The 27572-nt window shown below is 41.5% G+C and overlaps 2 protein-coding genes across 4 annotated transcripts in view; one reads left to right on the top strand and one right to left on the bottom strand.

Moving 5' to 3' along the window:
• The first annotated feature begins 6 nt into the window (after positions 1-6).
• LOC121923332 lies at positions 7-20305 on the top strand. The gene is made up of 6 exons (XM_042453677.1): positions 7-90; positions 4555-5011; positions 8764-8859; positions 14076-14309; positions 15001-15023; positions 17121-20305. Exons 2-6 carry the CDS (start codon positions 4583-4585, stop codon positions 18304-18306), a joined length of 1968 nt encoding a protein of 655 aa, XP_042309611.1. The 5' UTR covers positions 7-90; positions 4555-4582; the 3' UTR covers positions 18307-20305.
• A 1779-nt stretch (positions 20306-22084) lies between these two features.
• The window catches only part of DDR1 (discoidin domain receptor tyrosine kinase 1), a 76867-nt gene continuing 71379 nt past the window's right edge, over positions 22085-27572 (bottom strand). For all 3 annotated transcript variants that reach the window (XM_042451000.1, XM_042451002.1, XM_042451003.1), the window contains one exon: positions 22085-26594. In XM_042451000.1, the coding sequence (XP_042306934.1) occupies positions 26454-26594 (141 nt within the window). In that variant the 3' untranslated portion in view covers positions 22085-26453. The remainder of the gene's footprint in view (positions 26595-27572) is intronic.

The following is a 27572-nucleotide window of genomic DNA, read 5'->3' as shown; positions in this document are numbered from 1 at the left end:
AGGAAGGAAGGAAGGAAGGAAGGAAGGAAGGAAGGAAGGAAGGAAGGAAGGAAACCAGAGAACTCCCGACCAGAGCTACCCTTCAGATAGGTGTGGTGCTGCTGCTACTGCTAGCTGAACTTTGCCTATTGCTTTCCATGATGAAGTTCATCCTTGTGCCACTCTCTAAGCCTTTTTTTCCTAGCTGCTTCAGGGGTCTGGAGGTGCCAATTGTGTGGAAACAGCTCAGGCTCTGTGTGTGTTCTGTGTCAGGGTAGTGAAAGCAGTTGTTGAAATCTGACATTCCTTTCGGAAATCTCAGGGCCCTAGGACCTAGGACTTATATCTCTGCCCAGTTATCTGATCTATTTGCTATCCCTTTTTCTTCAGCTTTGGACACCCCTCTTCTCTAAGCAGAACTTGCTTCATACCCCACCCCCTCTCAGCAAACAGTACTCTTTCTCCTGAAAGGAATTGAAAGAAAGATAGACATTGGTTGCATAAGCTTTCATAGACTTAAGTCTACTCCTTTGTGGATCAGAGGAGGAAGACTTACAGAAATAGTGAAAGACTGGGAATGGAGTGAATATTTGATATAATCATTGTTGTAACAATAGCAGATGATATAATGAAATCTCTTAAATGGTTTTAAATAAAATGTTTAGGGCAGAAAAATAAAATGCACAGATATAGGATGTGGGACACCTGGCTGAACTAGACTACAGACCTTATCGGACACATGATTTTTCCTGTTATGGGAACAAGAAGGGGATGCTTGGGGTTGGTAAAATGCATTTTTTTCTCGGACTCGCATGTCCCCGAGCATCCCCTTCCCATGCCCATAATGGTGGGGGAAATGTGTCAGATAAGGTCCGAAGTGTGAAAGGGATCTTGGAGTCCAAGTAGACCACAGGCTGAACATGAGTCAACAGTGCCATGTGGCAGCTAAAAGGCCAATGTGATTTTAGGCTGCATCAATAGAAGTATAGTGTCTAAATCAAGGGACGTAATAGTGCCACTCTATTCTGTTTTGGTCAGGCCCCAACTGGAATACTGTGTCCAGTTCTGGGCACCACAATTTAAAAAGGATGTTGAGAAACTGGAGCGTGTCCAAAGGAGGGTGACTAAAATGGTGAAGGGTCTGGAAATCATGCCCTATGAGGAATGGCTTAGGGAGCCGGATATGTTTAGCCTGAAGAAGAACAGGTTAAGAGGTGATATGATAGCCCTGTTTAAATATTTGAAGGAATGTCATATTGAGGAGGGAGCAAGCTTGTTTTCTGCTGCTCCAGAGAACAGGACCCGGAACAATGGATGCAAGCTACAGGAAAAGAGATTCCACCTCAACATTAAGAGTAACTTCCTGACAGTAAGGTCTGTTCGACAGTAGAACACACTTCCTTGGAGTGTATTGGAGTCTCCTTCCTTGGAGATCTTTAAGCAGAGGCTGGATGGCCATCTGTTGGGTATGCCTTGATTGCGAGTTCCTGCATGGCAGGACATTGGACTGGATGGCCCTTGGATCTCTTCCAACTTTAGGATTCTATGATTCTATGCTTATATAATAAAATATAAAAACAATATACAGTGGGTCCTTGATATCCTCTGAGGGTTGATTTTAGGCCTTCCTCATCCCATGGATACCAAAAACCATGGATGCTCAAGTCTCATTATGTACAATGGCATAGTAAAATGGTGTCCCTTATATAAAATGGCAAAATCAAAGTTTTGAAAAATTAAAACTATATATATTTCAAGCCATGGATGACTCTCTGGATGCAGAATCCAGGGATATGGAGGGCAGCAAAACAATTTTAAAGTAGTATTTCAAACATTAACTTAAATAATTTTAAACATTAAAAGTGTGGAGGAAGGACCCAAACAATTATTGCCAGGTTAGCCTAACATCAATACCAGGAAAGATTCTATGAGCAGATGATTAAACAGAGAGTCTGTGAGCATTTTGAAGGGAATGCCATAATCACAAAAACTTAACTTGGGTTTCTCAAAAACAAGTCATGCCAAACTAATCTTATCTCTCTTTTTTTTGTGATAATATTACCAGCTTGGTAGATGAAGGGAATGGTGTGGGTGTAGCATATCTTGATTTCAGTAAGATCTTTGGCAAGGCCCTCTGCAATATTATTGCAAAAAAGCTAGTAAAATGTGGGTTAGACAACTGTTAGGTGGAATTGTAATTGGTTGACAGACCAAACCCAAAGGGTACTCACCAATGGCTCCTCTTCATCCTGGAGAGAAGGGACTAGTGGGTTTTCATAGGGTTATGTCCTCGGCCCAGTGCTATTCAACATCTTTATCAATGATTTGATTGAAAGAATCGAAGGCCTTCTAATAAAATTTGCATATAACACCACATTAGGTGGAGTAGTTAATACTGTGTTATCTAAATTGTAGGGGGTCCTGAGAAGACACCCACAAATTGTACTTAATGGGGAAATTGATTTAGTTCAGTTGGAAGCAGCAAGAAGGCTTTGGTACTGGAAAGCTGGGATCATCATCTTTATATAATGGTTCCAAACCTAGAGAACTCCACAGGCAATGTTCAAATCAATTTAGTTTATTAAAAAAGGAATTCACACTCACAAGCATTCTCTCACTCACATATACAAGAACTATCAATGCAAAGGTAGCATGTAATAATGAATTGCAGGGTAGTTAAGATGAAATGCTACACTGTTCCAAAGTGTAGCTCCCGATTGCAGGGTTACCAGAATGAAGATGGCTCAGTAGCTACTGGCAACATGGGGGTTGGCTCGCTACTGACGTATCCTGTTGAAATTGAACAGAGGCTATGTCTGGCTCCAAACTAGACTGATTTGCTAGTGTCTGAGCACATGTACTTATAGCAAGAATCATATCTTAAGGGCAGTGTTTCAGGAATTGAAAGCTTTAAGTGACTTTCCCGGGGGAGAAGAATGGGGTGTGACAATCAAGAATATCCAGACAATCAGCATGAATATCCTCAGACAAAAAGAGTGTAATTCCAAGAAGAAAATTCCCTTTGACTGCTGGATGCAAACAATTTTTAAGTCCAGTTCACTACTATGATGCTTTTAGTGAAGGGATTGCGCTAATTCCAATCTTGAGCACTCCCATCATCGCTAAGTGCCTTGGGTTTCTCCCACGCTGAACCATCCAGATGTCTCAATATAACATGGCTGTTTTCCTACTCTGACAAGCCCCCCTTTGGCTGCTTTGTAGCAACCTCCCTTTTTGATATTAATTTGATATTAAAGGTCATAGAATCATGGAATCATAGAATCGTAGAGTTGGAAGAAACCACAAGGGCCATCCAATCCAACCCCCTGCCTTGCAGGAAATCCAAATCAAAGCATCCCCGACAGATGGCCATCCAGCCTCTGCTTAAAGGCCACCAAGGAAGGAGACTCCACCACTCTCCGAGGGAGTGTGTTCCACAGTCGAACAGCCTTTACTGTCAGGAAGTTCCTCCTAACAAGCTTGTTCCCTCCTCAATGTGACACTCCTTCAAATATTTAAACAGGGCTATCATATCACATCTTAATCTTCTCTTCTCCAGGCTAAACATCCCCAGCTCCCTAAGTCGTTCCTCATAGATTTCCAGGCCCTTCACCATTTTAGTCGCCCTCCTTTGGACATGCTCCAGTTTCTCAATGTCCTTTTTGAATTGTGGTGCCCAGAACTGGACACAATATTCCAGGTGGGGCCTGACCAAAGCAGAATACAGTGGCACTATTACTTCTCTTGATCTAGACACTATACTTTTATTGATGCAGCCTAAAATTGCATTGGCCTTTTTAGCTGCCGCTCATAGAGGGGTGACTGAGGGCTGGATCCTCAGTTACAACTCCAGAGGACAGGATCAAAATTCAAAATGACCTTAAATAGGTTAGAATGCTGGGCCCAAACTAGCAATAGCAATAGTAATGGCAAGTACATTTCTATACCACTTATCAGTGCACTTCAGCACTTCCTACGTGATTTACAACGTGTAAGCTAATTGCTCCTAACAAGCTAGATATTCAATTTAGTGACCTCAGAGGGATGCAACCACTGAAGATCTCAAAGGTCAGCTGAGCAACTTTAATGGCTTGTGGCTTTCTTGCTATGGTAGAGGAGGACATGATCCTGGCTGACTGAAATACTGAGGCCTAAATCCAGTGGTTAGTTCCAAGTAAAATAAATACTTTGGAAATGCATTAAATCAAAGATAAGCACCACTGAGTCTAAGTGGTCTTGTATGGTTGTTCTTATGTGCCTTCACTTTGACTCTGTCTTATGGCAACTTCATAAATTTTCTTACTTTATTCAGAGAATATTTGCAGTCATTGTAGGATAAAAGAGAGTATGACTTGCTCAGTGTGTTACCATGGATCCTAATGGTATCTTCTGGAATCCTAATCCAACACTGAAACTGCTATAATATGTTGGCTTTCTGTCTTGTATAGTTGAGAATAACAACTAGATTTAGACCTGAAATGGCAGACTGACTGAAACACTGCAGGCCTAATTTATCTATGTTTTAAATTCATTCTGTGAACTTTCCTTCACCAACTACCTTCAATCCCACCTCAGGAACAGATACCACTTTAGATCAGCTGCAATGGCCTCAGTCCGAGAAGTGTCTGGCATTACTGAAGACTTGGTGTGCCCAGTGTGTCTCTCCATCTTCCAGGATCCTCGTATGCTGGGTTGTGGCCACAACTTCTGCCTTTCCTGCTTAGAGAGCTGTGTCATTCCCAAGGGACAGCATCATGGAACATGTCCCGAGTGCCGAGATCCCTTCAGTATCCAAGATGCTGTTCGCAACCGCGTCCTGGCCAATTTGTCTGAGAAAGCCCGGCTTCTCAAGTTGGAGGAGGGAAGCCAGTCCGGTGTGGCTGGAAGCTGGCATTTTTGTGAGGATCATGAGGAGCCCCTCAAACTCTTCTGCAGTCAGGATGAGGCTCCTGTCTGTGTGATCTGTCGGGATCTGCCTCAGCATCAGGGTCACAATTTTTTGCCCATCAAGAATGCCGTAAACAGTTATAAGGTAAGGGTTTTTGGACACTTGCAGTGCTTCTGCAGAGTTGCAGGATGCATTGGAAGTAATGTGTTATAATCAGGGTTGGATTATCAAGGGTTCAACTACTGCAATTGCTTCAGGCCCTTCACTGGCTGATGGGAAAATATGTAGCTTCCTCCCCCTCCTTCCCAATTGCTTACTTTCTTTTTTGATCTTCCATAGTAATTGTTGCAAGTCCATGATGTTTTCCACTAGTAGTATGGTGTTATCCGTGTATCTTGTTGATATTAGTTCATTCTGTCTTTACTCCTCCTTTTTCCAAGTCTAAGACTGCTCTTTTTTTCCTAGGTTTCTCAGCCCTTTATTAAGACAGGTTGCACTGGTTCACAGAATTAAAAAGCAAGGGAAAGAAAACCAACCATTGGTATTTATTTAGAAAAAAATGTTCTGTTCATTCATACAGAACAATTGTAAAACTCAGAAAACACATAAAAGCTCGGCATACAACAAAATTAAATTTTCGCTTTTACTCATGCAAGCGGTTGAGGATCTCTTTATACAGTTTGTGATGGGAATGATTACAGAATAGGATTTCATCATTTGGTTGAATGAAAATGATATCAGAGAGCATCAATAACAAAAAATAAATTAAAAACAATTTACAAAGATGCATTGAATAATTTAGCAACTATGTGTTAAACTTGCAAAACATACATTTTTACACCACATTCATTGTCAGAGTGGTAAACAGAGCTGAGACAATAAATTCACTGTTTCAGAATAAGGCAACTTACCTAAAATGGCTGTTAACATTAAATGTTATATGCACACAATGCCTGCTCTTTATATGATATTTTATGCATGCAAATTGAACAAATAGGGTGATAGAAAGCAACCTTGCCTGACTCCTTAGCCAATTGGGAACAATTTTTAAAATTCATTAATTATTCATTCATTTATTTAATTTCTGTGTCATTGTGCAGAGAACAGCTCACAAATGCTCACATACAGAAGTGGGGCCTATTTTTGGAATTGTTCCAAGGCCACAACTATGTTGTATATAATGCAAAAGTTCTTAGGACTTTATCACATGAGGTTTGAAAAGTGGAATTAGAACTGGATTTTAGTGTATGTAGCTATACCTTATCATATGATGCTGAATCTCTCCAATAGCTGGTCTGTAGTCCATCCGTTACTGGAATATTCCTTCTCATTGATGGGCAAAATCCATCAATGTGTCTCAATCCACCTGTTTTTTCACTTCAATTCATGTGTAATAGGTTCCTCCCAAAGCAGTTCTGATATGCAGGCAGCCACGAGGTATGAATGGGCATGATTATGTTCGTCTCTTTGTTTCCCTCTTCCTCTTCATCAAGCAGTATGTTTTTCTTTTTTTCAAATTTCTTTTCTTTCATGTTTACTTAATAGATTGCCATGATGACATAATTATGCTAAAAATAAAAAGAAATAAAAAGAAATACATACTGACATGCATGCTGGGAAGGAGATGGGGCAGGGAGGTGAGGCTATGGAGGATGGGGTGTGGACAACAGCAGCCAGGACAGAAGCAGCACCATGGCAATTTGGAAGAGCTGTGTGATAATGACTGTGGCCTGTTACAGACTGCCAAAATAAAGCTGCTTCGGGTCTCTTTGGAGGTATGCTATTTAAATGATGCATGGGTCCTAAGAGTCCGGAGGTCGCACCAAAGCCACACTCCATTCCTAAGCACTGGAGTGCAGCTTTGGTGCAGCTTCCGGATTCTTTGGATGCATGCATCATTTAAACAGCATATCTCCAAAGAGACCCGAAGCAGCTTTATTTTGGCAGTCTGTAACAGGCCTGTCTCTAACCTGCTGTTTGGGTGCTTTACAAGCTTGGTGGGATAAAGTTCTTAATCTGTAGACCATGAACCACATAGGAAAGTCATGGATGAGTTTTAAGGAGCTGATGAACTGGATGCAAAAACAAGAAAAAATATTTTCTTCCTACTATGAAAATGGCCTTTTCAATTTTCCTTTGTGGGAAAAATATTTTTTGTTTCATTGTCACAATATGTTATTAAGATGTTGACCAGCATTCTCCATCAGCTACTTATTTATAGTAAGTACACTTAGTTATACTTAACTTATACATATCTAAGGCTCGGTACATATGGGCCCTTTGTGACGCCCTCGTTATGTGCTAGCGTTGCCTGGGGGCAGAGCACTTATTACGTCGTCGCCACGGCTTTAGAAGAACCCGCTTTTTGTGGGTTCTTTTTCTGCTGGCAGCAAGCCATGGAGTTTGGCAGCTGTGGCTTCCCTCCAGTGGAAAAACAGGCACCTAGAGGACGCTCTTTTTGGGTGGTCTGTACCGCGTCTAAGTAATCTCTCTGAGCCTGGCCACCCCCAAACCTGGCGGAAAGGTCATTTACCTATGCTCCGATCACTGGCAGAATCGACCTCCTTTTCCCCATTCAGCTGATGCCTGGTAATACAGGTTGGAGGGAAGTACGATAGTGGTAGTAGTGTCACAATTGTGACTAAGTAGTGATTCTGAATACAGAACAGTTACCTAGACTTGCTAGTCTATAATGGTTCCATATCCACAATCATTACTTAATCACAATTGTGAGACTATTGCCATGATAGTTAAGTGTACTTAACTAAGAACTTTATTACATGAGGCTCATAAAGGTTTATTTTCACAGGATAATGACATCTTTGGCTGTTACCACATGATGCCATGTGTGTCCTCTAACTGGTTTGCATTCCATCCATTTCTAGAATGCTCCTATTCATTGACGGGTAAAATCCATCAATGTCTCCCAATTGTACTACTTTTCCAGGATGGATTTAAGTGCAATAAGTGCCTCCCACTGCAGTTCTGCTTCTTAGGCAGCTGGATGGTGTGAGTGAGCGTAGTTCTGGTCTCCTCCTTCCCCTTGCTATTCCAAAGCAAGCTGTTTTTCTTTTATTTACTATTTATTTTATTTTATAGTACAGTGTGCACTGTATTGCCATAATGTTGCAATTACGGCAAAATAAAATAGGTCAGTAGGGCATGAAGGGGTCAGATGGTGACATTTTGGCAATGGAGCAGAAAGCAGATCACCTGACCGTGGATCTCCAAAGCAGTGCACTTGAGGGGGAAAGTGTGATAATAAATGATGCCAAACTAGACTGCTTCCATTTTTAAACGAGTGTGATTGTGGCATGACAGCGGGCTGGTGTGATAATGTCCAATATAGCTCATGTAGAATTCTGGACATAGTTTTTTCCAAAGATGTTTAGGATGGCATAGAATGCTATTTCATATGAACACATTATGTACATTCATTGGCATTGTGTTATGATGAGCATGTGCATAGCTTCCATCAAATTCTCAGACAGTTCTGTAACTCTCTAAAGGTTAAAAATCTGAACTGTAGGATATATTACTAAGAGCTGTTGAGTTAAAATCCAGCTGTCACTATTTTGAATTTGAATTGAGATGCTCACACACCACTTGCATATATAGATCTGTCCTTGGCTTTCCACTTGACCAAATACATCTGAGGAAGCAGACTGAAGTCTACAAAAGCTCATGCGGCCAACTTCTTTCATTCAGTTGGTCTTGAAGGTGCTACAAGATCTCTCTACATACTCAATCATCATATGTACAGGGAGGATACCACCATCTGTTATTTACTTCAGCGACATGTTTTGTGGAACAGGGGCAAGAAGCCACTAATTATTTTCTCTCCTAATTCTTTTGTCCCCCTGCTTATTTTTATTTGTGTATTGTTCACCATGCAGGAGAAACTGAAGACATCTCTGGAAACCCTGGAAGAAGGTGTGAAGCGGGCCACAAGTAATCAGTCCCTCCAACAAGAAGCAATGGAAGAACTTGAGGTAAATTTAAGGGAAGAAACAAGAGGGTCATCATGGGATTTGTAGAAGCCTGAGGATGATGTGGTATTGCTAGATGGCCTTAAGGAGCAAGAAGGAAGGGGAAAGGGCTTGTTATTACAATGAGGCTGTTTGTCAAGTGCCACCCTTAATTGGGATCATAGTGGATGTTCCTACACAGCACACAAAAACCCAAAGAGCAAGAATTTTTTCACCTCAGACTCTGACTAGTTAATGGCTACCAATGAGCTGGCAAGGGGATGTTCTATGAAGACATCTTGGGTCAGGACCAGCCAGTCATAAGAACATAAGGAGAGTCGTGCCAGATCAGACTGAAAGCCTACCTAACCCAGCAAACTAATCCAGTGTGTACAGTGGCATGCAATATAGCAATGCATGGCTGCAGGACATGACTGCAAATGCACCCCCTACAACTCATGTTCCCCAGCACTAGATACAGAACCATACTGGTACTGGTGATGGAGACAGCTTGACCAGTAGCTACTGATGGCCCTGACCTTTATTAATTTATCTACACACACACACACACCCCCCACCTTTAAACCCATCTAAGGAGATTATCGCATTGCCTTTGCTCCTGGCATAGATACAAGATGTAACTTTAAGAAGATGTATCGTATCGCATTCACCAATAGCCAGGCAGCAGGCAGCCTGTTGCAACCCGAGCTTCTACTGCAGTTTTTCAAGAACAAGAAAATCCCATTCATGAAAGATTCGAGAGAAGCCTGGGTTGCAAATGGGCTGTCTGTTGCCCTGCAAAGGGTGAATATGATAAGATCCATCTTCTTAGGCCTCATTCCCACTACATAATAAACTGGTTTCCAAACTAGTTTGAAGTGTTTTAAATGGCCCTCGTTTACACTTGCACCAAATGGCTGACGTGGTTTGTCAAGGTGCACCTGGCGCTAGATCTGTTGAAAGCGCATCTTCTGAATCCGCTGAATTCCTTGTGTCTTTTGCAATAAATCGATTCAGCGTAGTGTGAACAGGGTGCAGATCAGAATATGTCCCCTGTGAAGCATTCCTCAAGTTGCACATTGTGGACAACTCTTCCCAATCTTCCTGGGGTGCCCCATTGGCCCAAACGTGACTGCTGTGGTGGCCACATCTGTAACTGTCACTTCCATGACCGCCAATTCTTTCACCTAGGCAGAAAGTTCCAGAGCGCTAATGCCCTCCCCACAGGAGTTCCCCTCCAAATCAAATCAAACTTTATTGCTTTTGACCAAAGGTCATTGCAGAGTTCCCCTCCATACTCATTGGGGAGCCCTCCGACGTGTCCTCCCAGTTTGTCCTCTGGGAAAGGCAGTTGCACTGTGACAATGGTCCAATGTAGGGATGGCCTCCCTCTCCTGGAGAAAGCCGGTGGTTCCCCTCAACAAGCCTCTGCCATTGCCGCCTTCCACGACCGCCTGTCTCACCCCCACCTTGAAGTGAAGTCAGGCACGGGGACGAAACCTTACCACTGTGCGTCGGGCTTGACAGGGGGGAAAAGAAGCCATGGAAGAGGACTTCAGTTAGTGCAAATGTAGTGTGAATGACTCCCCGTTGTCGAACAGATTAATAGATTCGGATCACAAATCAAAGAGGAGCCCTGGTGGCGCAGTGGTTAAATGCCTGTACTGCAGCCATTCACTCGAAACCACAAGGTTGCGAGTTCAAGACCAGCAAAAGGGCCCAAGCCCGACTCAGGCTTGCATCCTTCCGAGGTCGCTAAAATGAGTACCCAGACTGTTGGGGGCAAATTAGCTTACTTGCTAATTAGCTTACTTGCTGTTCACCGCTATGATCCTTGGAATAGCGGTATATAAATAAAACAAATTATTATTATTATTATTTGTCAGTGGGAATGAGGCCTTAAAGTTACATCCTGCATCTATGCTGGGAGGAAAGGCAATGTGATAATCTCATAAATTGGCAGTGGCAGTAAATCCCACAGTTTAACTATGTGCTATGTGAAGAAGGACTTCTTTTTATCTGTCCTAAATCTCTTACTATACAGCTTCAGAGAATGATCTTAGGTTCTAGTATTATGAGAGAGGGAGAAAAGTTTATTCCTATTCACATGATATATCATATTGTACACCTTTGTCGTGTCTCTCCTTGTGTGTTTATCTGTACATACCTTCAAGTTGCCTGTCAATTTATGGCGACTCCATAACTTTCAAAGGTTTTTCTCAGGCAAGAAATACTGAGAGGTAGCTTTGTCAGTTCCTTTCTCTGAAATGTAGTATACAGCACCTGGTATTCGTTGACATTTACCCATTCAAATAATAACCAGAACTGACCCTGCTTAGTTTCCAAGATCAGACAGGATCTGATGCCTTTAGGATATTTATGTCTTATGCCATGTCTCTCCTTACTTGCCCTTTTTCCTAAGCTAAACATGCTCCTAATTTTGTTATTTTTGTCTTGGGGCAGTTGCTCCAGTCCTTTAGTCATTTTGTTTTTGTTTTTCTATACCGTGGACATGTAGCTACTATCTTCTCATCAGCTCAAGTCCACTTGGCTCTGTTTGCTCAGTAAACATTTGTTATCTGCCACAGAGTATTTCTGCTATAATGACTAAGCAGAGCTAATGTTTAATAACCTCCTCCCAAAAAGTAAGCATACTAGTTATGACGACCCAGTCTAGCTTCTAGCCTTTGTACCATACCCAATTGCAGTCCTATCTCTCCAAGATGTTTCAGCTCCACCTTCCCAGCTCCTGACTTTCATTATATCTACTGTATTGAAAACTAATTTCACTTTTTCTGTAATGAGCTCAAAGTGACACATGTGGCTTTTATCCTCTCCACTTAATCCCTGTCAGTAGGTCAGGATGAGAGACAGTGAACTAGCTAAAAGCTGTTTAGTTAGTTTCAGGGGTCAATGCTTCTGTGCTTGATGTCCTTTTGCATGCCATTACAGACCTTCACGTTGAGGATCAAACTATGTAGTCATCAGGTTGTGATAACTGATTTGATCAACATAGAATCATAGAATTGGAAGAGACCTCAAGGTCTATCCAGTCCAACCCCCTGCCATGCGGAAAGAGACAAGCAAAGCATTCCTGACAGATGGCCATCCATTCTCTATATAAAAACCTCCAAAGGAAGCTCCACCACTCTCCGGAGTAGTGTGTTCCACTGTCAAATAGCTCTTTAACTTGAGTGAATTCTTTAATGTTTAGGTAGAATCTCTTTTTCTGTGGTTTGAGTCCATTGCTCTGTGTTCCTATAAATAAGAAAACATTGGCTAACTGCCTTGCTGTTGCTAGGTTTAGCTCTATGTCACACTTTTTCTAAAAGCTCTGCTCTGTCAAGCCAATTTTTTACTGAATCAGGTCCAATTTTTAAAAGGTAAAGGTTTTTCCTCGACAGGATTGTCTAGTCATGTCCATTACTAAGCCAAAGAGCCAGCATTGTTAAAGACGACTCTGTGGTCATGTGGCCAGCATGACTGCATAGGACACTGTTACCTTCCCACCAAAGTGGTACTTATTTATCTACTTACATATTTACATGCTTTCAAACTGCTAGGTTGGCAGAAACTGGGACTAGTGATGGGAGCTCACTTCGTCATACTGTGCTTGGGTCTTGAAATGCTGACCTGCCAGTCTTTCAGTCATCAGAGTTGGTGTCTTAACTGCTGAGCCACTGCATCCCATGGTCCAATTTTGGCCCTCAATAATTTATGACCAGCACATGTAATGACAAGCTTTTTTTGTCCTTCTGAACAGGACTGCCACAAGCAGATTCAGGTAGCCCTGATGAGAGGGAAAAAGTGGGGAAGAGCTGTTCACCAGCAGCAGATCTGTGTGATGGTTCTGATCCAGATTGGTGAATTTGGGTTGAATGGGAAAGGGCATCCTGGCTGTGCATGAAGGGGAATGATCTGAGGCTCTTCGCCCTCTTCTATCCCTCCCTGACCAGGATGACCAGATGTCATAACCACAAAGGAGAACAAGACAAAATATAGGACATTTGATAATAATGTAGGGCATTACCAAACAAAAGCTAAAAACACTCATATGATACACATTCATATCATATGGTTTACTTACAATTATATTACATGTATGGTATTTTATTATATACTCAACCATATATTTGTGATGAATTTATCTTTGTTAAAATGCCTTGTTGGCTTGCAATATACTTATAGAGTTCTGAGCAAAACAAAGGCTACAATTGTATTTATCTAATAACAAAACCTTGACTGAAACTGCATTTAAATTTAAGTAATTTATATCTGCTCCCACTTTGTCAGCCCTGTGGAGGTGCTTTTGGTGGCTCTACATGGATCTGCAATTTTCTTGGAATCCACCAGAAAAGCATAGAGTGTGCCTGCGCCAAGTGCGGTCTTGCCATCCACAGTTTGAGTTTCTGCAGACAGCAAGCCCCAACTTTTTTAATGGGTGAGCACGCACATGGCAGCATAAGTGGGAGCACACGTCCATTTAAAAGAATGGGACTTAAGGTCCTGTGTTTTTTGCTTTCTGTGGAGTGGTCCAGAACAGATCCCCCATGGATATCAAGGGCACCTTCCAGCACTGCACAGATGAACACGGAGACACATGTGGCAACCAACATCAGTTTGTAGTCAAAGTGGCAAAGGCCAGAGCAGACAAACTAGGGAAGATTGCAGCAGTTTGCTTTTGCCTGAACCTGCTAAGGGCAAGATTCTGCCCCCCTCCCCTCCTCTTCCCCAGCTGCATTGATGGAGCACAAACCGGTTTTGTGCAGTGAACTCAGTTTGCAGCAACTGAAGTGAGCTGAGGATAATGGCAGAAGGTGGAAGGAGAAGAGACAAATTGGGACATTTGAAAGGCAATTGGCAAAGTGGGACAACAGAGGATTAATTGGTACTACCACTGCTAAATTGGGACAGTTGGTGAGTATGGAAAAGAAGCTTTTAGGGTATTACCCCTGGCATCCTGTGGACTGTCTTCCCAACTGAGGTTGGAAATCTACTTACACTTGTTTGTTTCAGTCTTTGTGAAACAAACAGATAAATGTTTCCTGTCTGATAGATTCCACTCCCCGTTGCACAATTTTTTTTTGTTTTTACCATGACTTTTTTGTATTTTAAAAAATCTCTTGTACATTACTGCCAAACTTTTGATATAGAGTGTTTTATAAGTTCAAAGAATAAATGAACACATTTATAATAAGCACAGTTTTCAATTCAGTGTGGTTTCTCTGCCCCAACTGCAGAATCTAACTGAAAATTTGTGTGGCTTGATCTTCATTACATTTGAAGAACTACGGGAAATCCTGAATGAGAGAGAGCAAAACATGATGGATACAGTGAAACAGATGAAGGAGGACAACCAAGCAGACATGGAAAGAATGCTGGAGTATTTGAAAGACTACAAGTCATCCCACAATGAGACCATTTCCAGCATCTGGGCTCTACTGGAAGAAAGCAATGAATTTGTTTTCCTGAAGGTGAGTCTCAAACAAAGTCTTCTCAACTGTGTGTGTGTATATGTGTATTTGTTGCTGTTGTGTGCCTGCAAGTCATTTTCATACTTATGTTGACCCTAAGATTAACCTATCACTGGATTTTCTTGGCAAGATTTGTTCAGAATTGGTTTACCTTTCTCTTTCCCTGAGGCAGAGAGAGTGTGACTTGCCCAAAGTTTTTATGGAGGATCCCATCATGTTTATGCAAGAGGTCCTTGAGTCCTATAATTTTTATCTAGGGGTCCTTGAGACCTACACTTTTCATTCAGAGGTCCTTGAGACCTGTACTTTTCATGCAAGGGTCTCATAAAGCTATACTTTCTGCAAAGGGATTCCCTGAGACCTGAACATTATTTCAAGGGTTTTACCAGGGTAAAAAGATTGAGAAAGGCTAGTCTAGCTTGGTTATTTATTTATTTTTAATCTCAAGAACTATGGCAACAAATTCTGCAACCTATTGCTCCATCTGAAGGAACTATCTTGCCTGTAGTTATGCACTGGGGGGCATCCTCTCCTAGCATGTATGTCTGCTTTGTTCTTTCTTACCATTTGAATGGAATAGAAACTAAATTCCTGAGTGTTTTGAAAATAGTCTTTGGTATTCTAATCAGTTGAGCTGCAGCTGGTAGTTTCACAAATGAATTTCATCTGTTTCTTTCCCTCAACCCCACAGGAAATCAAGGAACTGGTGAGAAGGTGAGTGACTTGCATTATACTCTGTGCTATATACCAGGAGAGGGCAAACCCCTGGGATTTGGGGACCAATGTGTCAAGTGCCACTCCACTCCAAGATCCAGGAACCCTATGCCTTGTTTTAAAGCACCATCAGCATTCTTGGAAGTATATACACTGGACTGCTGGTATCCACTGTGGTTTGGATCCAGGTACTCCGTGGATACCAAAACCCATGGATGCTCAAGTCCCATTAAATTCAGAGGCATAGTAAAATAGAGTGCAGTATATGTAACAGCAAAATCACAGTTTGCTTTTTGACATTTATTTACATATTTTTAAATATTTTCAAGCTATGGGTGGTTGAATCCATGGATAAACATCCAGTGGATAATGAGAGCCGATTGTAGGGGTGACAAATCTTTCACTGTGGGATGGCAGTGCTGGGGAGGCCAAAAAGGGACTAGAGCCTTCCACAAAATGCCCTGAGCTCATATGTCTTCTGTCGCCCACTTAATTCCTAACCCTGCTTTGTGTAGACTGTGACACTCTTCCATTAATCCCATGCTTTTTCAGAATAAATCTGATAATTCCACAGCAACTTCCATATGAAAGTGTTAACTCTATATTGAATTCCTTATGGAACTAACTGTCCTTGTCCAAGACTGTGAGCTAGACAAGTTCTGGCAGATTTAACAAAGTGATTCAGCAGCTTGTTCACTAGTGATTCAGTTTTCTACCTTTCATCATCAGTACCAACTTTGTATTATTTATATCAGTGTTGATGTCTGTATATGCTTTTGAATGAAACTTAGATATAATCATTGAACTAGAGGATAATAATAATAATAATAATAATAATAATAATAATAATAATAGGATTTATTTATATACCGCCCAATCACTGGGAATCCGAGCGGTTAACAACAGAGGGGATAATAGATGGTTCAAAAGATTATCTAGTTCAACCCCCTATCAATGCAAGAAAGCCACTAGTATAGCCTTCCTGACAAGAAGCTTCTCCAGCCACTGCCTGAAAACCTTTAAGAAAGGAGAACCCACCAGCTTCTGAGGGGTCTGTTCCACCCATGAACTACTGAGAGAGCAAGGATGTCTTTCAAAGTCTCCTTTCTTATAAGCTGACCCCGTTCATTGTGAATCTATGCTTGGGAGCAATAGAGAACAGATTTGTGACTACAAGTCCCACTCTCCCCAGCCAACATGGCTCTTGGGCCATTTTCATCTGAGTGTTGCAGAGTAGCAAGATCATATTTGGGGCCTCATTCCCACTACATAATATACCGGTTTGCAAACGGATGTGAACTGGTTTAAATGGCCCTTGTTTGCACTCGCACCAATTGCCTGATGCGGTTTATGAAGGGCCCCCCAGCACTAAACCCATTTAAAGTGCTTCTTCTGCATCCGCTGCATTCCCTGTGTCTTTTGCAGTGAATCAATTCAGTGCCAGTGTGAATGAACTGCAGATCTTAATTGGTTCCCTGTGGCACAGTCAGCCCTGTGGCACGACTCCATGTTGAATCGATTCATTGATGAATGTGAATGCAAAGTGGATTCTGTTGAAATGGGTAAGGTTCAATCGCTGTTCGAATAGTGTGAACGTCTATTTGACACTAAATCGTTTCATTGATTCGACTCAAAACTAGTTTATTCTTGTAATGGGAATGAGGCCTGGGTAACTCCCCCATGCGTTTCTCAGTGATCTGTGATTTCCCACCTATTTCCCCCAATCCAGTAAGGTACCAGATGGGAATCCTGAGCAAATCTCCCATGAGCTTCACCCAGTATGGCCAGTGGTAAGGGACTGAGAGAATTGTTATCCAAAGTTCTCACTCTTGTCCCAAAGTATATGATGTACTTTGTGGCAGATCTAATCAGACTATTGGTCATTCTGAGACAGAATTTCAGAGGTTGTTTCCAACGGAGCTTGTAGGACTGCAGCTCTCAGAATCCCTTAGCTGAGATGGCCAGTGGTTATGCAAACTGGCTGTTTCCAGCCCTTCTATCCAGTATCTTTTTATAGCTTTAGGCTTTTGAAAATGGAATATAGGCCTTTTATCATGCAAATAACTTTTCAAGGACAGTCTCTTCCCCTCCCTACAGGATACAGGATCGTCTAAGTGAAGAGAATCAAGACAGAGGAAGGGAAACAGGAAAAGGTGGCCAAGGGGTCATGGAAGGTGAAGAGAGCAAGGATCAACCTCAAGACACTAGTGAAAGCAAAGCAGAAGCTTCTGGAGAAGAAGCTACAAATGCCATGGAAGATGTGGCTGGAGTGATTGTACCTGTAGACCCAGCCCTTGGAGAGCTGGAAGAGTTGCTCAATTTTGAGAGTTTGAAGGACATGTTGAGAAGCATTAGTATTGGAGAGATGTTTGCCCCAGCCTCTCCTTCTGATTCGCCACCCTTAGGGGAAGACAGAAACAACTTTGAGGAAGCTGAAGAAAAAGAGAGAACAGTGGTGGAAGATCTAAACAGTATTGTAGAAGCCAGGACTTTGGCCCTGGGTGTAGGCTCCCTTAATATGCAGACACCTCCACCAAGCAGTGCTTCCAGTACAGTTCCAACCATGGGAGAGGCCCTTTATAAACCACCACAGCACTTTTCCACTTTCCCAGTGCCTCTCTTCCAACCATTGCCTTTCTACAATAATAGTTCCATGCGAGGATGGGGGAATGTACGTAACTGGACACCTCATCTCAGATGGTCTCATGGCAGGGGAACCTCACAGAAGCAGCCACTTTATTTCAGCTGGGGACAAGGCAGGGGAAACAGTCCAAACAGGCAGAGATACCAACCTAGTGAAGGCAACTCTTCACTCCAAGGCAGCTGGAAATCTCCAACAGGAGAGTCAAGCCAACCTGGAGGTGACCATGGCTGGAGGCGAGGACAGGGTTGTTTCAATAAACAGAGACCCCAGTCCAGTGGTGGTAACATATCTGGACAAAGTGAAGGAGGATCCATAAAGAATGAATCAGGCAAACCCAGTCAGTCTCATGAAGCAGGGCAAGGAAGAAGCGAGTTTAATGAACAGAGGTGCCAATCTAGTGCAAGTAGCAGCTCAGGCCAAAGCAAAGGGCAACCTATAAAGAAAGAGCCATCCAAACCCAGAAGGGGTCACTCCCCTGGCAAAGGAGATTCAGGACAAGGCCGAGGGTCTACAAAGAAAGGTGATGGAGCCTCCTCAGAAAGTCAGGGGACTCAGAAGAACAGACCCCAGGCATCCCATCGTGGAGGTCGTGGGAGAGGTCGTGGCTCTGGTTCAGCAAAGAGTCCCCAGAACAAATAGTCATTTCCTTTCCCATTTCCCTTGGAGCTGGGGGCACCAAAATGACATACCTAAGAAACAGAACAGAAGTAAGGATGTAGCAAAAGACAGGGCCACAATGATGAGTTTTCCCCAGATAAACTAAAACTGGAAAGTTTTATGGAAATTTTCCCAGTGCTCTAAATAATATTATCTGATCTAGCATGTGTGGTTTAACTGTTATATTCAAACACATTTAGCACATTTGATTTGAATGATATTTTCAGAACTTTATTTTATTGGAGCATTTGTGATAAGGTGTAGAGAACAGCATCGGAAACAATCACTACCCTGGCCACATCTGTTTGGCCTCAACTCTTACAAGGAGTCTTACATGTCATCCTGTCCACAAGGCAAAGGCCTGATTCAAGTGCAGACTGCCTTCACATGGGAAGGCTAGTTCTGTGCTGAGTTTGGACCATCCCTACCTTAATCTAGTTTTTTAAAAAACATCAGCATTTGTTCTGGATCTTCCAAGGAAATTTAAAGTGAAGCCAAGCAGATGTTTACACAGCATCTTGCTATGTTGCCTGCGATCACCAGTTGCTCCCATGAGTTGCTCCCTCTGAGGCCACAGATGCACCTGCCCATGCGGTCGATTCAGGGCACCTTATTTTCAACCTGAGGTAGTGACTCGCATCAGTGGTCAGCACAATGTGATGCATGTATGGGCAGCTACCCAGCATCCAGAGTGCCAAGATGATGGGGGGAATCCAGGGCAGCTTTGGAGCCAAAATCCTCCAGGAGCAGCGCAGAGTATTTTGGCCAGTGTAGACCCACCCTCAAACTCAGGTACTGGGACCACAGTATTTAATCTGTTAATCTAGTTGGTTGAAATGCATTAGATTAAACCAAGGGTCAGGGAACGTGTGGTAGTCCAGAGGTTGTTGGACTATATCTCATAAACCAGTACAGCCATTGGTGAGGAATAGAAGGAAATCTGTTTTTCTGGATTACAATTGCCAGGCTCTTAAGTAGCATAGGGCCACAATAGTAACTTTTCCAAGAACTTCTGAGCTGCAGTCTGACACCATTTGGAAAGCCACATAATCCTCATCCCTGGATTAATCTGTTTAGATTAATGAGTGAAAAAACCATTGTCTTGAAAACAGGCCCCATTTAATTGGGCAGTAGAGTGTTTTTTTAAGGAAGCAATATCTATTGTAAGTAAACAACAATAACAAAATGTTGAGCGATTGATGTCAAGGTAGCTGCATTTTTCATCTCTCTCACTTTCTCTTAGAAAGAACTGTTTTTGAAAAGTGGCACTTGCTATGATGTGTGTGCATCACCTAAAAGCAAAATATGGTTCCCCTTTCTGTTAAGTAGAAATGCTCTGGTTTCAACTTTGTTTTATCACATAGTGAACGGAGCTAAAACAAAGCTGTTGACTAAAAATATGACTACAGAAGAGGGAAATTTGCTAATGGTTCTTATTAACTTTAAAATGGAAATAAATGGGATTAAATATTTGGGAGTTATCATTATGAAAAATAACAGTTTACTGTTTCAAATTAATTATGAAAAAGTCTGGAAAGAAATTAAAAGAGATTTTGAAAAATTGAGAAAGTTAAACTTATTTTTGTGGGAAGAATCACAGTGCTAAAAGCCAATGTGTTGCCAAGACTTTTATTTTATTTTCAAAAAATCCTTATCGTAAGAAATGGAATACTATTTACACAATGGCAGAAAGAAATCTCAACATGAATGGATTTTCAAATTGCAGAATTAGCCTAAATTGCCAAATTAACATACCAATTGATTTTTTATAGCTTAGAAACCATGTATGAACATTTTGACTAATAAGATGAATGATGCAATAATTTGTGGTTATTTGAATTAACAACCCTACTAGGATTTGTGGAGTTGAAGGCTTTCATGGCTGGCATCCATAGTTTTTTGTGGGTTTTTCGGGCTACGTGGCCATATTCTGGAAGAGTTTATTCCTGGCATTTTGCCAGCATCTGTGGCATTCTCTGCAGATGCCAGCCACAGATGCTGGCGAAATGTCAGAAATAAACTCTTCCAGAACATGGCCACGTAGCCTGACAAAAAAAACAACACAAAAAAACCTACTAGGATTATTTAGTTGGATCTGTAATGCTAGAATATATATATTTTTTCTGTGTTCAATTCTGTTCCTCAATTATTACCGTTTGAATGGGGTAGGTGGGTAGAGCCTCTTTGTGTCAGCATTGTGTTAGTTTTAGGGTAGCTCACTGTTAGGTTAGTGTTATACACACATGTATCGTTATATATGTTTATGTATGTATTTCTCTTTTCTGCTTTTTATTTTTTCTCACCTTTTCTACTTTTAAAAAAAATGTTTACTACTTTGCTGTGGTTTGTGCTGCTTTTGTTAAAAATTCAATAAAAACTATTGTAAAAACATCAAAAATGACCATAATTCAGGGGTACACCACATATTTTGCATGCATAAGGTTTCATTCCTGGCCATCTCTAAGGAGTTCAAAGACTCGTATCAGTGTTGATACTAGTTGGCTAGATAGAGCAATGATTTGTCTCAGTATAAAGCAGCTTCTTATGTTCCAGGCTGGATGTGATTCGTTGCGCATCAGATCTACCCTGGGGATTGCAGGCAAATCCTTTCATAAGATTTTTTCAGTGTTCACTGGTGTATGCTAAATTCGTAATTTGGTGTCTAAAAATGGCCTGTGGACAGGGCTGGGGAATATGAGTAAGGAGTAAGAAATTTTTACAGGAGTAGGAGTAGGAATAAGGAGTATCAAAATATATTTGTTACTCCTTATTCCTGATTATCATTTAGTCAGAATTCCAAAAAGTAGCCTCATGAGTGATGTGGCAATGACAACATTGAGCAGTATAATAGGAGTAGTAGCAGTAGGAGTAACATTAAGAAAAAAGTATCTTACTCTGGAGTAGGACAAGAAGTAACCCCCAAATCACCACTACTCCCAAGCCCTGCCCGTGGGCCACACTTTGTTCACTCTTGTTAGAGGAGGTGAAGGTGTCTTTAAGATATTACACATGAGTGAGAGGGGACAGATAGAGTCCACATTATATCACTCTGCATTCTTCCAATGCTTGGGAAAGTTATTTTTCCAGAACTCCCAGAATCTCAGAGATTATGGCTGCTAGAGGATTCTGGGAGGTGTGGCCCAACAGGTAACTTTTCCAAGCCCTACATCAAGTGTAAGTCACATGCTAGATGGATAGACTCTATTAAGGAGGTCATGGGTATGAATGTGCAAGACCTAAGCAGAGCAGTGGAACATAGGGAGTCTTGGAGATGTCTCATCTACAAGGTCGCCATGGGTTGAGATCAACTTGAGGGTGGATAACAACAACAACAAACATCAAGGGTTCCCAACCTGGGGTCCCTGAACCCTTAAGGGGTGCCAGATAAAGTATCAGGGGGCGTAACAAAGAGTGGCTTGTGTCCTTGAGTCACAAGTCATTCGTTTTTTCTGAATAAATTAGAATCTAATTGCTCAATTTAGAATTATATTTTATGCACTGAGTTAAAAGCTTTCTTTTTAGTTCAGTTTGTTCACTCGCAGTATTGTATATAGTTTAATTTGTATCCAAAATTAGAGATTAGACTGCTTCATCTTCACATCTGATATTCCTTTTGTAGGGGGTGTGAATGTTAAATCAAACATTTCCTAGGAGTTGGGGCATAAAAAAAGTTGGAAACCACTGCCCTACATCCTTGTCCCTCCCCTCTTTATCTCATTTCCCCCTTCTGCCCAAATTCAGAGAACAACTTAGATGAAAGTACTGTACAAAATGCAAAGCGTTTTATTTCACCACATAAATGGAAAGGACTAAAAAAACAAACAAATCCCCAAACATCTATATATTAGTGTAAAAAAAATCTTTCTATCTTTTTTTCTGCTCTTCAAATATATACATATCCCGGCACACAATACAAACAAACAGCTACAAGTAGCCCCAGAGAAACACAAAAAAAGGTATTCAACAGGGTCAGCATAGAGGAGAGAACAGTCAATGACACGGAGAAGCAACACTGGGCATCATGTGCCATGGAAACACCTTCAAAACAGAAATATACATCTAGTTATGATGAGCTGAAAATATTCAAAACATTAGTCCTTCTTAATCATGCTAAAATTAATCATGATTGTGCCTACAATCCCATGGACACTTTCTTGTGGGACTTCTTCCCAAGTGAACATGTTTCAGATATGAACATTGGACTTACCTGAAAGGTTTTTCGTTTTCAGCAATGGAAGAGGAAACATCTTATAATGGATTGCTCCTCTCATTCACTTTCATAGGCAAGATGAAGTTTGCAGTAGCAGCTAGCAGGGGAAACACCCCATGAACTATTCAGTCAATGTAATATAAAAGAAATCCACTAACTGTGGAAGAGAAAGGAAGGCTAGCTTTTAAAAAAAATATGAAGAATTGAGGAACAAAGGAAAGAATGACAAAGATAATAGCCTATGCACAGCAGAGGCAGGAGTAAGGCAGAATATGGGCTGCTTCTCTTGCTGGCTGCTACGGCGAACTTCATCCTGCCTATGAAAGTGAATGGGATGAGCAGCCCACTACAGGATGTTTCCCCTCCAGTGCTGGAAAATGTAGGCTGCATCCCACTGGTTTGAGCTCAGATGTCCTTCTGTGCACACAAGGGCTGTTTCTGATTTTGTGCAACATCCCTTGGGAAAGACGGGAGAACCGAAATTCACAGCTGCAGCAAACTGTCCCTGTAGTTTGCATGAGGTCTCAAAACACATTGCTAGCACAAGGCACTCTAAGGTCTCTTGCATAAAGTCACACACCATGGGTTAAAAGTTAACTTCACACACTACTAAAAGAAGAGCATGTAGCACAAAGTTATGTTTGTATTATGGAACAGACCCACCAAATGTAGATAGTGAATGGTTAAACATTTCCCACACATTTGGGTGTTTGTTTTTAATAATTTCACTTTCTCTCATCCAAGACTAATGGGGGGGAAAACTCAGTGGACCCCACATGCTAGCCTCCAAGTAAAACAGAATTAATATTGCGCTATATGCTATTCTTTTAATGCAGGTAGTTTAAACCAACATCTTCCAAGAGTCCGTAAATGTCTGTGAAACAGGGCTACTGCCCAAATATCTCCTGTCTCTGCATCTCTTGATCCAAGACACATTATGAAAACAATGGAATAGGATTAAAGCTGTTGTCTGGGCACATTGATTTGAGAGTAAATCCCATCAAACTCAGGGGAACATCTCCAGATGGGATTGGACAGCACAACATAACTTTTGAAAAATGATGCCCAATGTATGCATAACTGCCATTAATGATGTCTTTTCAAATTAGGTGTACTTGCCAAAAGCTGAAACACAAAGCATAGATAGTCTAATTATTTTGGAACACTTTGAGCACATGATTGGAACACATGATCCCCTCCCTTGCTCCCAACTGCTAATTATAATTATCCATTTCAACAAACTTTACATTTTGAAAAATGGCTGAAGAAACAGACTGCTTTCAAAGTGCACCTTTCCTCCCTTGGTTTTGTTCCATTTTTTTTTTCCTTAGGAAGTCAAACACAACTTAAGGGGGAGAGGTATATTTTCCTGTTCTCGCCACACATAGGAATTGGCATTAGCAATAGTATTATTGCATTAGTTATCTGCTGGATGCTGCCAGCATAGATTACTGCGGAATCTCATATATGTGCACAGATCCCACTGCTGTGAGCACAACTACAATGCTGATTTGAGAGACCCTTCCTTGGGACATCTCCACAATGAAATAGCAGGCAGGCAAACAAAACATGAAACCTAGATCAATTCCCCCAACACCCTCTATTTGCTTTGGACAAGTGCATTCCTTCCCCACCACTTTGTACAGTAAAATATCTACAATCAGGTCACCTCAAGTCTCCAGGAAAAAGGAAAATCAAATGAATTTACAACAAATGGGGCCAGCTCTCCAGGTGGGATGGATCTGTAGCATGTTGGGAAGCAGAATGGAAACCTGCTCTTTAGGAAAATATCATATTAAATTCATTTTTAAGGTTAGACCATGAAACGTTTCCAGCGTAAAGTCCATTCTGTGCCATATCAGATCCTGCCAGCCTGAGTCACCACCCATTCAACAAGTGGATAAGATCAAGAGGTATTCCCCTTGCCTCTCAAGAGCAGCTAATACTGGTTCTCCCAGCCTCAAGTGGCCTTGTGAAGTACCATTCAAACCACTTCTTCCAGCCTCTCCAAGCATCCAGTGCTCTATTAATCCCAGTGTTTTTGGACCCAAGGGTCCTGTTTTATTTAACCAGTGTTAGTCCAGTTGTATGTGAAATCTAAAGACAGAAACACAGTCCCCAATATGGAGATATTCAAAGGCTCTAGGTATCTCCCCACCACCGCCAGTCTTAGTACCCATTCTCTGATGAAGGTGATAATAAGAGAGGGGCATTCACTAGAGAAAGAGCAGAAATAGGAAAGAGAACAGAGCTAGAGTTCTCAGAGATTAGAATTGGTGAGCCTCCTCCCTTAAAGGAAGGGAAAAAATATGATGTGAGCATCTTATTTGGTCAAGGCATTGAGATATGAAAGGCAATTCTGCTGATAGCCACTATTCATTCCAACTATGACCTGCAGCCTAAGGAGTTACAGACCGAATTGCTTCCAAGTTTCAAGTCGCCCAAAAGTCAGGGCCCACTATCTATTTTCCATCCACCAACCCTCAGTATGTAAAAGTCCTTGCAGACTGCCACTGTGCACAAAAGCCTCTGCATTGGAACATTAATACAGTACCAAGGCTGCAAACACAATTTCCTGAAAGCAAGTACATCTAGCTTAGTGGAGCTGACTTACATATAGGATTGTCCTAGTCATTAGAAGAATTGAAAAAGGCATCTCCATGGGCAAAGAAATAATTAAAACAAAAAGGAGTGCTTTGGGAAATGGGGTTAGAGAGAGGGGGGGGCTAGTAGGGGAACAGTTACACACAGAGAGACTCAGTGGATTCTCTGTTAGTGGGCATTCAATTTATTCACGGCTTGGCTGGTGAGGTGAGGAAAGCTCCACCTTCCTCATATTCCCTCCTTTCTCAGAACTCTGAATCTCCTCCTTCATCCACATGCTGCATGTCTTCCCAAAGGTGGGGGTATGGCCTCACAGTTTTGCAGCCCTGGTTCTGAAGCATCATAGGGAGTAATAACAGCAGGAAAAAACAATACCGTTCAGAATCAGGGCATTGTGCCATTCGCCTGAACAAAATGAGGGCACAAAATATGCACAATGATAATTGATTTTTACTATTTTTGATTAAAGTGTTTCAGTTCTCTCTCTCTCTCTCTTTCAGTAATCCTTACAACAACCCTATGATACAGGCAAGTATTAAAACCACCAGCTTGAAAAAGAGGGCCTGAGACCACAAGAATATCTTCTCTAAAGCCATCCAGCAGAATTTATAACTCTGGTCTTCCAGCTTCCCAGTCTTAGCCACTGTATTATATCAGTTCACAGAGCAGCACATACAGTAAGCTAGCAATGAATTAGCCAGAAAGAAGTTATTGGCTGAACATTCTGTCGCCCAGACCATTCAAAGGAAGGAACTCTGGAGGATGCTCTTAAGCCCTCAACTAGCCAACCAATTCCCTGTTCCCTTAAATGAGGCTGAACTCACACTTTGAGAAACCAAAGATGAGACAAGGAAGCAGAGAAAGATGGATAGATTATGGGATGGATATATGGAAAATACGCATAGTGATGAGAAGAAGGACATTATGAGCATTAATGAATGGACACTCACAAAATTTCTTAAGAGATATTAGACAAAACACAAACAAGAAAAGACTATGTATGTATGTATGTATGCATGTGAAGCTACAGACTGGAAGAAGGAGGAGCAGTGTGTTGGACAGGATCATGAGATGGAAGATGAATATGCCAAAGAGAGTGTGATAGATGAAAAAGTGAATTAGTAGAGACTGATGGGTGGGTGGAGGTTGATGTAAGGAAATCAGCTGGACCAGGGATGAGGCAATACCCCCATAAGGACTGCAGTAGAGTAAGTTCCAGAGCATTACCCCTCCCCAAGCCCCATGCTGCCCTAGCAGTCTCTGTGTTGTAGTCCAACTCTTTAACATCGCCATTGCTATCCAGTGCCAGGTTGGTTCACACCATATTGAGGGCATCTTCAGCAAGGAAGCGGTGCAGGTATTGGAAAGATGGGCGGTCTTTGGCCTCTCGTGCCCAGCATCTCAACATCACCTCATAGACAGCTAAGGGGCAGGCAGGAGGGCGGATGAGATAGACCTGGAAGTGGAAGGATGGCACTTATGACAACAGGCTCCAAATACAGCAAAGATCATCTTAGATCCTTAGCAAAGTCTTTTGTTTAAACATGAAACACAGGACTTTGCTTCTCCAAACCTGTTTGCAAAGCCAGGGTACAATCCTAGAATATGAGACACACATCGTTAGAACATGTGCAGATTAAGTTTTGTTTACTGATGAGCAATGCTAGGCTGTCTCCTATTCAGTCTCTCTTTTTTTAATATAATAAAAATACTTTATTCATAATACAAAATACAAAATCTTGCAATCATAAAACAATGGTATAAAAAGTTTCATGTTGTTAAAAACGTTCCTTATTAAAATTTTACACAGTTCAATTCGTTTAAAATAAATCTGACCATAAAGAACAGTGGCTAGATGGAGGAGAAATGGATGTAAAATTTGTATGAATGTAATCTATAAGAGGAGACCATTTTTCCTGAAGAGGTCTTTGATTTTGTTGTTTTGAGTTATATTTCATATTATATGTTAATTTCTCCATAAGCCATTGATCCCAAACTCATTTCCAAAATCTATCCAGGGATACAAGACCTGTTTTCCAATTATTAGCCACTTCTAGATGAGCTGCTGTCAGAACAAAAGATATCAACTTTCTGTTTTTTAAAAAGTAAAAAAAGAACTGGGCAAAAAATATGAGACATGGAATAAACGCACAAGTTGCCTTGATGCTTTTATTGCTCTGCCTCGTCATCTGAATTTTACATGGACTTTAGATGACCATGTCTTCCACTAATAATCCTCCTTAGATTTCTGCTGCTGCCTTTGTCTTTTTCCCTTACTGTGGAAAACCCTTAAAGTGTTTCCCTTACTATGAAGACAAAATAGGCAGAATATAGTTCCACAATGCCTTTTGATTGCTAGCATGAAAAACTTTCCATCCTGAAAGGTACTTAGTATTTTATCTTCTCTGAAGAGACACCATCAAATGCCCTAATC

This window comes from Sceloporus undulatus, chromosome 2, assembly GCF_019175285.1.
Source record: "Sceloporus undulatus isolate JIND9_A2432 ecotype Alabama chromosome 2, SceUnd_v1.1, whole genome shotgun sequence".
Lineage (NCBI taxonomy): Eukaryota > Metazoa > Chordata > Lepidosauria > Squamata > Phrynosomatidae > Sceloporus > Sceloporus undulatus.
Note: the sequence above shows the minus strand (reverse complement) of the source record. Positions and strands in the feature narration are given on the sequence as shown.

Excerpts from the sequence above, each read along its gene's own strand:
- LOC121923332 (XM_042453677.1), top strand. The coding sequence starts at position 4,583 with ATGGCCTCAGTCCGAGAAGTGTCTGGCATTACTGAAGACTTGGTGTGC. Across the intron at positions 5,012-8,763 it reads ATGCCGTAAACAGTTATAAG|GAGAAACTGAAGACATCTCT; the intron begins GTAAGGGTTTTT and ends TTCACCATGCAG. Across the intron at positions 15,024-17,120 it reads ATCAAGGAACTGGTGAGAAG|GATACAGGATCGTCTAAGTG; the intron begins GTGAGTGACTTG and ends CCCTCCCTACAG.